The sequence below is a fragment of the Arvicanthis niloticus genome, chromosome 14, assembly GCF_011762505.2.
Source record: "Arvicanthis niloticus isolate mArvNil1 chromosome 14, mArvNil1.pat.X, whole genome shotgun sequence".
NCBI classification, from domain to species: domain Eukaryota; kingdom Metazoa; phylum Chordata; class Mammalia; order Rodentia; family Muridae; genus Arvicanthis; species Arvicanthis niloticus.
Genome location: NC_047671.1, coordinates 26,927,965 through 26,941,550, shown reverse-complemented (window position 1 = coordinate 26,941,550; position 13,586 = coordinate 26,927,965). Strand labels below are relative to the sequence as shown.

At 45.1% G+C, this 13,586-nt stretch overlaps 1 protein-coding gene across 1 annotated transcript in view; it reads left to right on the top strand.

Moving 5' to 3' along the window:
* Nucleotides 1-13,586, top strand: part of Sh3tc2 (SH3 domain and tetratricopeptide repeats 2) — a 57,084-nt gene that overhangs the window by 33,786 nt on the left and 9,712 nt on the right. Inside the window, exons 10-12 of the mRNA XM_034518691.2 lie at nt 639-680; nt 804-2,501; nt 2,596-2,776. Coding sequence (XP_034374582.2) covers nt 639-680; nt 804-2,501; nt 2,596-2,776 — 1,921 coding nt within the window. The remainder of the gene's footprint in view (nt 1-638; nt 681-803; nt 2,502-2,595; nt 2,777-13,586) is intronic.

Sequence of the window (13,586 nt, the reverse complement as noted above, 5' to 3'; positions counted from 1 at the left end):
CATTTCATCACACCACCCCAGATACAGGATGACCCTGGGTTGTTGGATGTATCAATCTCAGGAGTGGATCTACCTTGCTTAGCGTGCAATTTTTGTCACAGTTGAATGAATGAATAAATGCACGAGCAAATGAATGATAATAATTTCCTTATGATGGGAAAGGCCCACTGCTTTGTGGAGGAAGTACAGTTACTCTCACTGATGTTGCTGATGATGGGTTAGTTTTTCTCACCTCTTTGGTGATGGTATGTCTGCTTCTGTGAGACTGACTTTAGATGCTTGCCATTTCATAGGGATAGCCAGAGATTCTCCACAAGGGACTCTCAGACCAGTTCCTTGGAAGAGAGGGAACTAGAGGCTTTCTTCATGTACAGGGAGCCTTTGTGAAGAATACAAACCCCAGCTATAAACACTAAGCCCTAGAAAACTTCCTTGTTGTAGAAGATCTGCCAGACTCAGGCAGGAAGCTAGAGCTGTGAGGCGCTCCTGGTAAGGGGAGCAGAGTTCTGAACACCAAGGAGTACTTGTTCTGGGTGCGGGAGACGATCAATGGTTGGTGATAGATTTGCATCAAAGGGGTCAGCATCATGGTGACATGGTATGACCTAATACTAAATCTTTTCTTCATCTCTGCCTAGGTGAGTTTGAATCCATCCAGAATCTTCAGAATGATCTGAGCGGTGAGTAGAGATCATGTCAAGCCCGACCTCCTGTCCTTGGGTCAGCTTATCTATTCTCTTGCCAGGAGCTGACTACCCTAGGTGCAGGCCCTCAGGGGTGCTCAACTCTGCCTGTCCTTACAGCATCTCAGCCTGAGGGCTTCAGGGAGGCCAGGTCTGGTGGGACCTGGATGGAGCAGCAGACCACGGGCTCCAGACGTTCCAGCAGTTCTATAGACTCCAGCCTTGAGGATGAGCTCATCTCAGCCTCCTCAGACAGCTATCACCTTCCAGAGCCTGATGACCTCGATGACCCGGAACTGTTTATGGACCTAAGCACTAGCCTGGAAGAGGATGAGGTGGAGCACTTTGCTCCCATCTTGGCCTTTCTCGACCACGAAGGCTATACCGACCACTTTAAGAGCCTCTATGATTTCTCCTTCTCTTTTCTTACTTCCTCCTTTTACAGCTTCTCTGAGGAGGACGAGCTAGTGGCCTACCTAGAGACTTCAAGGAAGTGGGCCAAGATGAGCCACATGACGTGGGCCCATGCCCGGCTCTGCTTCCTCCTGGGCCGACTAAGCATCAGGAAGACCAAACTTTCCCAGGCCAGGGTATACTTTGAGGAGGCCATTCGAGTCCTTGATGGGGCATTTGAGGACCTCTCCCTGGTGGCTGCTCTGTATATCAACTTGGCAGCCATATACCTGAGACAGAGGCTAAGACATAAAGGGCCAACCTTGCTTGAAAAGGCAGGTGCTCTGCTGGCCTGCCTGCCAGACCGTGAGTTCAGTGCCAAGAATGAGCTTGACGTGGTGGCTTATGTGCTTCGCCAAGGGATCGTGGTGGGGAGTGGCCCTTTGGAGGCTAGGTCCTGCTTCCTGGCCATCCGGTTGCTCCTGAGTCTTGGCCGCCATGAGGAGGTTCTGCCGTTTGCAGAGCGTCTGCAGCTCCTTTCTGGACACCCTCCTGCTTCGGAGGTTACAGCCACCATGTTGAGTTCTCTGTATGACAAGAAATATCTTCCACATCTTGCAGTGGCCTCTGTTCAGAAAAGTGGTCCCCAGAGTGCCCGGGGGATTTCTGTTTCCATTTGGCAGGCCTATTTGGTTCTCCAGAATGCCACTAAGATCCTGGGTGTTCCTTCTTCAAGCTGGTGTGAAGTTTCTTCACTGGCCTGCCCAACTCTCAGGCAGGCCCTGGCTGCCTGTGAGGAACAGAGTGATCAGAACATCCAGAGGACCTTGTGTCTCATCCTGTCCAAAATGTACCTCCAGCACAGGTCTCCTGATGGTTCTATTCACTACCTGAGCCAAGCCCATGTTTTAGGGAAACTATTGGGTGAAGAGGAAGCCTTTGAATCTTCTCTCTGTCTGGCATGGGCTTATCTCTTAGCCAGGCAGACAAAGAAGGCTTTGGAAATCCTTGAACCGCTACTGTGTTCCTTGAGGGAGACAGAGTGTGTGACGCAGAGGGGAGTGGTCCACAACCTCCTGGGACTTGCATTTCAAGACGAAGGCCGGACAAGCAGAGCAGCCAAGAGCTATCTCCGAGCTTTGATCAGAGCTCGGGAGATGGGGAATATACGTAACCAGGCTGTGTCTATGGCCAATCTTGGACACTTGACCCTCAAGTCCTGTATGCATCAGTCAGCCAGGGGTTATCTCCTGCAGGCTGTCAGGCTGTATTCTGAACTCCAAGCCAGCAAGGAGACAGACATGGAATTGGTACAAGTGTTACTCTGGTTGGGCCAAGCTCTGGTGTCTGGACACCAGCTGGTCCACAGCCGCCTTTGTTATGAAATGGCATTGCTGTTTGGCTTAAGGCACCGACACCTGAACAGTGAGTATGCCCGTATTGCTGGGAGCATTGGGAAAAAGAATGTGTTGGTGCATGTTATGCCAGTGTCTCATCATGTCCCTGCTTTATGTTCAAGGTCAGCTTCAGGTCACCAAATCCCTCTGCCATTTCTACAGCTCAGTGTCGCCAAACCCTGATGCGTGCATTACCTATCATGAACACTGGCTGGCCCTGGCTCAGCAACTCAGGGACCGGGAGATGGAAGGGCGGTTACTGGAATCCCTTGGGCAGCTTTATAGGAATCTAAATACATCCAGGTGAGTCCCTGCTTTAGGGAACAATGGTATTCTTTCTCTCAAGAAGGCAAGTCCAGATGCACACGGTACATGGATACTATATTGGGAAACTGCAGGTCCTGCAGCTGTCAGGCAATGCTCCCATCGGTTGGGAGTTCTATGGCCTTCGACAAATTATACCTTGGTTTCCTCATCAGTTAGAGGAAGATGATAATGGCATTTATCTTACATTACTACTGTGAGAAGTGAACGAGTTAAAGTCCCCGAAATGCAGACAGTCTCTGTCATGGTTACTACTTTCACTTGTGTGTTTTCAAAGCAATCGGTCTATCCTGACTACCTGAGAGTGAATTCAAAGGGGCCAGTTATACTGTGCACCAGGGCCCCTTCAGGAGGTCTTCACTATTTAAAAACAATTAGGATTTGAGAAAGGACACAGAGTATTTATAAATGCCACGAAACAGGGGTGTAAATGAAAAAGTACTTGATTGGACCTTCATCTTTAAAAAGGAACTGGGACTTAGGAAGTCTAGTCTGCTTTCACCTGTGCTCAAGCCTCAGAATAAATACACAGGGTGGAAGGGTGGAGTTGGTTGTGTGAGGAAACTGTATATAGCACTTCCTTTTGTGATTTTTTTTTTTTTTTTTTGGCATTTGTCTTAGTTAGGGTTTTATTGCATATGGATACCATGACTATGGTAACTCTTATTTTAAAAAAAAGCATGTAATTGGGGCTGGCTTACAGTTCAGAGGTTTAGTCCATTGTCATCATGGAGGGAAGCATGACAGCATGCAGGCAGACATGGTGCTGGAGAAGTAGCTGAGAGTTCTACATCTGGATTTGCAGGCAGCAGGAGGCGAATGAGACACACTAGGCCTGGCATGGTCTTCTGAGACCTCAAAGCCCTCTCTTGTGAGACACACTTCCTCCAATAACATTATACCCTCTCCAACAAGGCCACACCCACTCCAACAAGGCCACACCTCCCAATGGCACCAGTTTCTACTAGCCTATGGGGCCGTTTTCATTCAAACCATCATAATGCTTTCTGAAAAACCTTCAGTTTTGTAAAAGTATGTCACAAATATATTTAAGCATCCCTTAGGCTACTGGTACTCAAAGTCTCCTCACCCATGCATCTTGCCATCTGCTGGAGTTCTTTGCTTACACCAGTCTAGGGCCATCAGGGTTCTCCTTTACTGATGGGCAGTCTGCAGTTCTGTTTCTAACAAGTCTCATAAAGCCACAGAGGTTTAAAAACCTCTCATTTCACTTTGCAACAGATTTGTGTCATAATGTTATGTTTCTAATTCTTACTAAAATAGAGTGGGGATTCTTGCTAGTGTTGATTAGAGAGACATTGTAGGGAGCACTAGTTTAAGGCTAGCTTATGCTTTATAGACACGTCCCGAGTTACGATTTCTATTGCTGAGATGAAATATCATGATCAAAAACAAGTTGGGGAAGAAAGGGCTTATTTCGTAGTCTGTCATTAAAGAAGTCACAACAGAAACTCAGACAGAGGGAACCTGGAGGCAGGAGCTGATGCAGAGGCCATGGAGGAGTACTGTGTACCTGCTTGTTCCTCATGGCTTTCTCAGATTGCTTTCTGGTAGACCCCAGGACCATCAGCCCACGGGTGGCATTACCACATTAGGCTAAGCCCTCCTCCGTTAATAATGAATTCAGAAAATTCCCTACAGGCTTGCCTACAGCCTGATGCTCCCTCCACTCAGATGACTCTAGTTTGTGTCAAGTTGACATACAAGTAGCCAGCACTGGTACCATGGCAACCGTGGGTATGTAAGCATCAGACAATAGTTAATCACATGGTGAATTCTTGTTCTTTATGTATTTCTCCCCATTCCCTGTATTTCTTTCTGTTCCTGTTCTCTTACAAAAATCAGACATCTTTTGAGCTTTCCACTGCCTTTGTCTTTGGTGCCAGAGAGAGAATTTTGACATATACAGCCTGTGGGAGGCAAAGGAATGCGTGCCCAGCCTGTCCTGCCTCCATTTCTACACACTCTAGGAGCATGGATGCCTCTGGACAGACCTAAAAGATAGGTTTCAGTGAAATTTTGAGATGAACTAGAATAGTCACATGCATCTTGGAACTGGGTTTTAGGAAAGTCAGATTTGAAAGGACGGGAAGGCGCTGAGTTTACATCTGACTTCCAGCTGCCTCTTGTTACTGTGTTTCCTGTGTATTTTCAGTTATTATGGTGCCTGGCTTCTAACTGCCATTCTTTGCTCTCAGCTATGGTTTAGTATTATCAAAATACTGATATTTTGGAAATAGTGGGGAGGGAGGGAGAGAGAGAAACAGAGAGAGGAGAGTGGGTGGGCAGAAGGAGGGAGAACATGAATTATTGTTCTCAGATGATGCAGGTGATACAGAAGAGACATGAAGTGGGGACCACACAAGAAGATAGCAGCTACAAACCTGGACAACTGGCTGGAATTAGGAGTCTGGAAACCAAGGCCTGCTGTGACCTAACCACATGTCCTTAACAAGGCACTTGTCTTGGTTGCTGTGTTCATGGAGTCAATTTGAGTCAGGAATCTTCCAGATGAGTCTGAGACCAGCTTACTATATCAATCTGACACTGGTTTCCAGGCTCCTAGTGCCTCCAAAGAGGCAGAGCCTTAAAGCTATGGGCCTTTTAGATAGCGCCATGGAGCCAGAGACCTAAGGGCTTTTGTGGGGAGGAAGGGTTTAAAACATTCCAAAGTATGGTCAGAGTTCTTGTAGGCAGATGTTGTATCAAGTGCAGAACTATGCTATGTGCTTATGTGGGCAAGTGATAACTGAGTTTTAGCCCAAGGGAACACTACCCTTATGTGACAGGGTATACTGGTGTGCTGCCCTACATGCTGATAGTTAACAGAGAGGAGGGTGTTTGTCGCCAAAAGGAGACTCTGACTGGATTGCTCAGGGCTCAGGTAAGGAAAGAAAGAAGCTTGGAGGCAGGCTTTCTAGTGTTTAGCGACAAGATTAGTGGTCAATGCATCAACGGGAGTTCAGTATCAGGTGTAAAACAGCGTGGATCCCTCCTTAGAGAGTATTCACCGATAAGGAACCATGTATTGAATACATATTAGGACAAAGTGACTGCTCCCCAACTAAGGAATGTAGATTCCCTCCCCCTAAAATTAGTTACTTATAGTAAAAAAAATAATTTAAATTAAGCCAACATTGAAGATTGTGTATTGACAATAAGGATCTCTTTGCAAGTTCCTATGCCCAAATTCTCCAGAAGTAATTATTTAAAAATTTAAAAATATCAACTAATAGCCCATGTGTATATTAAGTTCTCAGTATAGTGAATATAATATACACATACCTTAGTTACATGAAGGATTATGGTAAAACTTCTATACAATGCAGTGTACTTTTTGCTTGCATTTTTTTTTCCATTTGAAATGCTATGAAATGCTGAACCAGCAATTTTTGAGGCTAAAATCTGTTTTATTGAAATAAATAAAATATAGTTTCATACTAATAGTATTTTCACAATATTTCATATTTTGATCATGCTTTCCCCTCTCCCAAGTCCTCTCAGAGTCTCTCCACTTTCCTACCCACTCAATTTTTATGTTCTTTTTCTCTCTCCCTTCAAAAAAAAAAAAAAAAAAAAAAACGACCCAAACCTGTCATCAGATGTGTGTGTTGCAGACATTTTCTCCCAGTCTTGCTCTTTTGATTGCCTCATGCAGCAGAGAACTAGGCATGCTCTTCACGATGGTCAATCTTGGATGTCACTTTAAGGCAATTAGGAAAGCATGCCTCTGGGTGCACTGGGGAGGGGATTCCAGAGGGACTTAGTTAAGCTGTGAAGGCCCACCACCAATACAGAGGGAGTCATCCTGTAGGCTGGCAGTTCAGGTGAGATAAGGGTCTGGAATCAAATACTGTTCTCTAGAGAATAACTAACACCACCCCCCTTTTAAAGATTTATTTATTCTATGTATTTGAGTACAATGTAACTGTCTTCAGACACACCAGGACAGCCAGGGCTACACAGAGAAACCCTGTCTCAAACAAACAAACAAACAAACAAACAAAAAATCTGGCCTGGGGTTTCTTCCCTGTCTTTGGTTATTGAGTTCCTGGATTAAAAAAACAAAACAAAACAAAACAGAAAAACAACAACAACAACAAAAAAACAACCCACACACAGCCTTTATATTCACAATAAGCCTTAAGCAGCACACTAACTGGACAACTGCCTACCTTCCATGCTGTTAGAATCTACTTTACTATTGATAGCCCTGAGTTATTACTTACTATTTATTATGTTCTATCTGGGCTGCTCTTAACTCCAATTGGGTAGCCCCCAGGGCCACACTCTCTTGATCCTTAACCCATGGTGTCTTCTCCTTCCTCTCTTGCTCCTTCTTCTTCTCCCTCCTGGTCCTCCTTTCCCACAAGCCTGTGAAACCTAAACCTCACTTATGTCTCTTCTGCCCAGCTATTGGCTGTCAACATCTTTATTCACCAATCAGAATTAACTTGGCGGCAGGATCACAGAGGTGTCTCCAGGTCTTGAGTACCCACAGTTAACATTACAATAGACAGTAAAAGAGAAAACTGTCAGACTGTGGTGGTGTTCATTTATTTACCTTCTTTTTTTGTTTGTTTGTTTGTTTTGGCAAAATGCATAGAAAAGAGGGTTTTTATTAATTAATTAATTAATTAATTAGAATGGACTCTAAGTAATCTCCAATAAAAATAAGTTCAGTAACTACAGGCTTTCAGAGACCATCCTCAGGTCAAATTGACCCTCCTCTGGGTTGAAACTTTGGGTAATCCAAACTCATCTTGATCCCTGCAGCATGGATCTTAAAGGCTTTGTTTAATGGTTGCTACAGGTCTGGGGTGAGCAGGAAGGATCAAGGCTAGGTGAGAGAGCAACAGGTGTCGACAAAATTAGGGTGAGATTTGAGCAGACTTCCTGGGGAAAGGCTTATTGTGAAAAGTCGTTGCTCATGTTTTTGTGGCCCTCCAGGCCTGGACTTTCTGAGATCCCTGCTCCATTGCACTAGAAGCCGGACCAGGTTCCTTAATTCTTAAAAATTGTATTTGTTTCTATTTTATGTGTTTGGGCGGTGTGTCTGCATGTGTGGTGTGTCTGCATGTGTGGTGTGTCTGTACACTATGGGCCTGGTGCTTGTGGAGGCCAGAAGAGGGTTTTGAATTTTCTGGAACAGCAGTTACAGATGGTTGTAAGCCTCCATGTGGGTGCTGGGAACTGAACTCTGGTTCTCTGGAAGAGCAGCTGGTGCTCTTAGCCACCGAGCCGTCACTCCAGTCCCTGGGACTTTTAATTTTAGTATATAGTCATTCCGATTGTCAAGATTTTCATTTAAATACTTTGGAAGAAACATTCACTAGCAATCAACTTTGACTTCTCCAGTATTCAGAAGTACTTCTGGTGTCACAGGAAGCTTTTGACAATGGAAAGGTTTTGTTCCTTTGTGAAGTAGCCATTTCACTGGAGGATGCACAGGAATGTTGTAGTTACTTAGCATTTATAGATCATCAATCCTATAGAGCGCTTTTAAAATTAAAAAGGAAAGGGCGGAGAACAAAGACAGATGAACAGGTGTCGCCACACCCTGCTGGGTGTGGCCGCTTTTATTCCTTATGACTCTTCCTGGGAGCTGAAGTGAAAAGTGAGGAGCCTTATGAAGTTCTGACTGTCAGATAAAAGAACATAAACATCTGTCGGGGCAAGTTTTCTACTGGTGTTGGTTCTCAGGAAGAATTTATTAAGCAGGTCTTGATGTTGTCATGGACCCCTGGTTTCTGAATGAAAAAAGGAAATAAAAAGGAAAGGAAAGGCCATGACTGCTTCTAGGTGTAGTGGAGAAGAAAGTTTATTATGGATATGTGGAGCATAGCCAGAGGTAGACATGTCTGGGAAAGTCCAGAGTGGACACGACCGTGAGCCGTGGGGGGGGGGGGGAGAGGGGGGGGGAGGGGAGGAGAAGAGAGAGGGGGGAACCAAGTACAGCAGCCAGGAGGCCAAAGGTACAAAAAGGGCAGGTAACTAAAGTATCTGGATTACATAGGAAAGAGTTTCTGGGGGGAGGGCTGGAGAGTTCAGGGTAGAGGGTGGGAGTATAGCAGCCATACCCTATAACCAACCGCTAGGGACTGAGGATGCTGGGAGAACCTGGAGGCCAGGTCCACTTTGATAGGTTAAATAAGCATCTCAGCTGCTTGTCCCGGGTTTGAAACGTAACAGTTCTCAACCTTCCTAATGCTGTGGCCCTTTAATACAGTTCTTCATGCTGTGGTGATCCCCAACCATAAAGTTATTTTGGTCGCTACTTCATAACTGTAACCTGGTTACTGTTATGAATTGTAATATAAATATCCGACATGCAGGACATCTGATATGCGACCCCTGTGAAAAGGTCATGCAGGGGTGGCAACCCCTAGGTTGAATACCGCTGTCACGGACAGATTTCTTCAGCTCCCCTCAAAGAATTTCCATTCTCACCAGACTCAAGGTAAAGCAAGCAAAGGCAGGCTAAGAGGATAGAACAATTCTAGGAAGGGGTAAGGGGGTCTGTGTGACAGAAGACATCTGGGTAAAACATTCGAGGAGAGTCCTGAGGGCTAAGTATGATGCTTGGGAAGAGGAGAGTGGTAACAAGTGGCATTTCTGATCAAGTAACAGAGTAACAGGTATGAGTAACAGGTGAACAGATGCTAGTGACCACTGGGGCTCAGGCAGAGAAGTCCTTGGCTAAGAAAGGCTGCAGAGTTGGGTGGGCTGGGGGATCACATCTCAGCAGGCCTCTGGACTTACACTAAGCATCCATAAAGAGAATACTGGGTTAGCAGAAAGCTTCTATTGAACACGTGTTGTTTGCCGAGCAACGTGTTTGTTTCAGGGCAACCACAAATGTAGCAAGAAGTTGTTTGGAAGTCGAGAGCTTAAAGTAGTCCAGCGTGTTGCCTGAGGCCCCTGGCAAGGGTTGTTGCCAATAGATGGAGTCTACAGCAGTATTGGCAAACTTGTTTGGTTCTTATTTTTTTGAGACAGAGTCTCCCAGAGCAGGGTGACCTTGAACCTTTAGTCTCCTGCTCCCGCCTCGAAAGTGCTAGGGTTATGAGTATGAGCTACCACATTCCCACATTAGTAAGCTTATAAAGATAGTCAAATAGTACAGTTTTCAGGTTTTGTGGGCCATATGTTCTCCATCAGCGCTCTTCCACTCTGCAGCTGTAGCGCAAAAACAGCTCTGGGCAGTACATAAACAATGACGGTGGCTGTATTCCAGAAACGATACTCGTAAAAGCAGACAGGAGGGTGTGCTTGGCACATGGGTCAGAGTTTGCCAACCCCAGTCTATAGTACATGGACTCAAGCACTTTGTGTGTGTTCTGTTTTCTCTGCTAACAGTTCTCACCCTAGATAAGGATGGCATGTTGGGATTCCAGGGTTGAGAGTGGCTTAGTTTTTATCAGCTCTGTCCCTGCCTGCTGGTGTCCAGGCTCACCATGTTACTTGGCTTCACTGGACTTACCTCAAATTCTCAATGTAAGGGGGTTTCCCTCTTCTGCCTTTTTGGTGGTTATGATTGCTAAATTTAATTATTTTCCTCTGGTGTTTAAAATGGGCAGGGCTAGTAGGTGATAAAAGATTTGGTCCACTGTTCAGTACCTACGGAGTAATGTTCTCTCTGCCTTCCAGGTGACAACTAGATTGGAGTGGGGCCAAGTGTTTCAGTCTCCAGGTGGGAGAGGTCTTTGTGGATTTTGTTCTCAGCCTTAATCTGACACGTGCAGACTGTGTTAGTTACTTTCCTATTGCTGTGGTTAAATGCCACAACCAAGGCAGCTTACAGAAGAAAGCATTTAATAGGGCTCTAGTTTCAGAGGGTTGAAGTCCATCATGACAGAGTAAAGGCGTGGTAGAGGCAACAGCTAAGAGCCTACATCTCAGAACTGCAGTGGGATGGGGGATGCAGAGTGCACTGGGGATGATGGGAAGCATTTGAAGCTTCAAAGCCCACCCCTGGGTTAGACCTCCCCTAACAAGGCCACACCTCCTCTATCAAGGCCCCACCTCCTCTAACAAGGCCCCACCTCCTCTAACAAGGCCACACCTCCTCTAACAAGGCCACACCTCCCCTAACAAGGCCACACCTCCCCTAACAAGGCCACACCTCCTCTAACAAGGCCACACCTCCTCTAACAAAGGCCACATCTCCTCTAACAAGGCCACACCTCCTCTAACAAGGCCACACCTTCTCTAACAAGGCCACACCTCCTCTAACAAGGCCACACCTTCTCTAACAAGGCCATATCTCCTAATTTTACCAAACCATTCTACCATTTAGGACCAACTATTCAAACATCTGAGCCTATGGGGCCATTCTCATCCAAACGACTATACAGATCAACCCCTTGTTCTAGAGTTGAACCAGACAGGGTTCAGAAGGACTTTGTGACTTTATTGGATCCACTCAACAAATGTATCTTTTTGAATCATTTTTCTATGGCCCAGACAGGTAGCTAGAAATTAGATAAAGGCATTACAGTCCCCAAACTTATGCTCACAGAATAGTAAAAAGAACAGAAAATGGTCACTACCACAGTAAGAAAGTGTGGTAAACACATCCACATAATATAACTAGAACGAGGGTGTGTAGCAGGCCCTTGTGGAGACCAACTAGTCTCTGCATGTGAATCTGATTCCAGTGTAGGATTGGTTTCCTCTTGGCTTTTATTTTTATTCTATTCTGCTTGCTTCTGTGGACCTAAAATAAAAAACAGCAAAACAAGCAACAGAAACAACAAGAAAAGTCTCCAACATTTGGTTTCTAATATAGCGAATATGACTAATCCCTAATTCTTTCTGCAATCTTAAATGAAGAAACAGCTGCATTTGGAATGCCCACACTTGATCCCAAGGCTGTGGTTCACTACCACCTGTTTTTTGCAGATGAGGAAAGTTTTTTTCAAGGTTTGCAATCATTTATGTCCTTAACAATTTCATTTTTGTTTTGTAAGTGGCAAAAGAAATCAAAGCTTTCCCACAAACTGATAGCTAAGCCAGGAGTTCAGTAAGGGTTGCTCGAATATGTGGTTAGACTCACATTGTTAGAGTCTGGTTTAAGCATGGCTTATTACATGCCCATAGTTACTTATACTTTCTGAGCCTTAATTTTTTTTATTTTTAGTTGCATTTATTTATTGTGGCATATAGGTGTGTGTGTATGTGTGAATGAGTGTGTGTGTATGTGTGTGTGTGTGTGTGTGTGAGAGAGAGAGAGAGAGAGAGAGAGAGAGAGAGAGAGAGAGAGAGAGAGAGAAAGACATAGCATGTCTGTGATGTCTGTGACCCTGAACAACCTTCAGGGTCAGTTCTTTCCTTCTACCATGTGGGTCCCAGGGATGGAACTCAGATGTTCAGGCTTGGTGGCAGGTGTCTTAACGCACAGAACCACACTTCCACTAGCTCTTATTTTTCCCTTTTGTGAAATGGATACAGTAATAGTAATACTGCTCTCTTGGAGCTACTGTGATGATTGACTGAGCTTATGGGTACAAAGTGCCCGGGGCATGCTAAATGCCCAGTACATTCTAGGTAACAATATATTGCCACTACCAGAATCAATGAGCAGCAAAGAGTTTCAAATAAAGCTTTAGAAATTAGAGACAAACAGGGGAATTTTGGAATGCTTTTTTGTTTTCTTTCTTGGGACATTGTTTATTTGTAAAATCAGCTAAGCACCTTGCTAGTTTAAAGTTCTATATGGCTGGAGAACGAGAGGATGGCATCAAAGGTACCTACCCAGGTGCCACCTGGACAGCCATCTGCAAATAGGGCTCTTCTTAGATAGAGCAAAAGGACAGAAGGACCAGGAGTCTAGGCTTTGTTAGAGGTCAGGCAGGGTCACCCAGGCAGGGATGGGAGGATGCTATCTGGGAATACAGATATGCTGGGGTCACTTTGCTGCCGTTCACCTGTTTGGACAGGAAAGAAGAAACAAGGCCCGAGACTCAGAGTGTGAACTTGAAGAGTGGACAGGAAATATGGTTAAAACGGAAGTGTGATGAAGACAGGTCAGGCGGAGGACTCACATGAGTGAGTCAATGCTAACTCATCATCATAACTCAGATGATGATGATGATGATGGTGGTGGTGGTGGTGGTGGTGTGTGTGTGTGTGTGTGTGTGTGTGAATGACAAACCAGGTCTAGAGCCTTCAGATAGTGGCAAGAGGATGCTGGGTCATTTTAAGTCAGGCCTGTGTATAACACAGCACAGCTGTTGGATTTATTATAATGGGGTGGTAAGGATTGATAAAAAAAAATACAAAGGCTCCTAGTTTAGACTATTAATGCACTTTAAAAAAGACACGTGTGTCTTGGTGAAACCCTCTGCTCATATGAAGGTCTCCATGTTTTACTTCCCATCCCCACCCTGGGGTGTTTCTTAGAAATCCTTAACTCTTCTTTCCCTGGTAAAGAAGCAAATGTCTACTCTGTGTGTTATCCTCAGAGGATCTAAATCTTGTTCCCTGAGGATGTGGAGTCAGAAATTTCAGAACAAGGACATCCGAGGACAGTAAGTGGTAATAAAAAAAAAAACACAACAGGAAATAGGATCAAGATGAGATTTATGAGTTCTGTCTTCACCATTCGTTCCGGTCAGAATGAGGAGCGCAGTGGAGCCAGGCCGGGACTGCTTTAACTCTCTTTGTCCAGACTTGGAGAGAGAAGGTCAGGCCTTCCTGTGTCTTATGAGGACAGTGGTTCCTACCTAACCAGGGAGGCCAGTGGCCAGCACAGTAATGCACATGG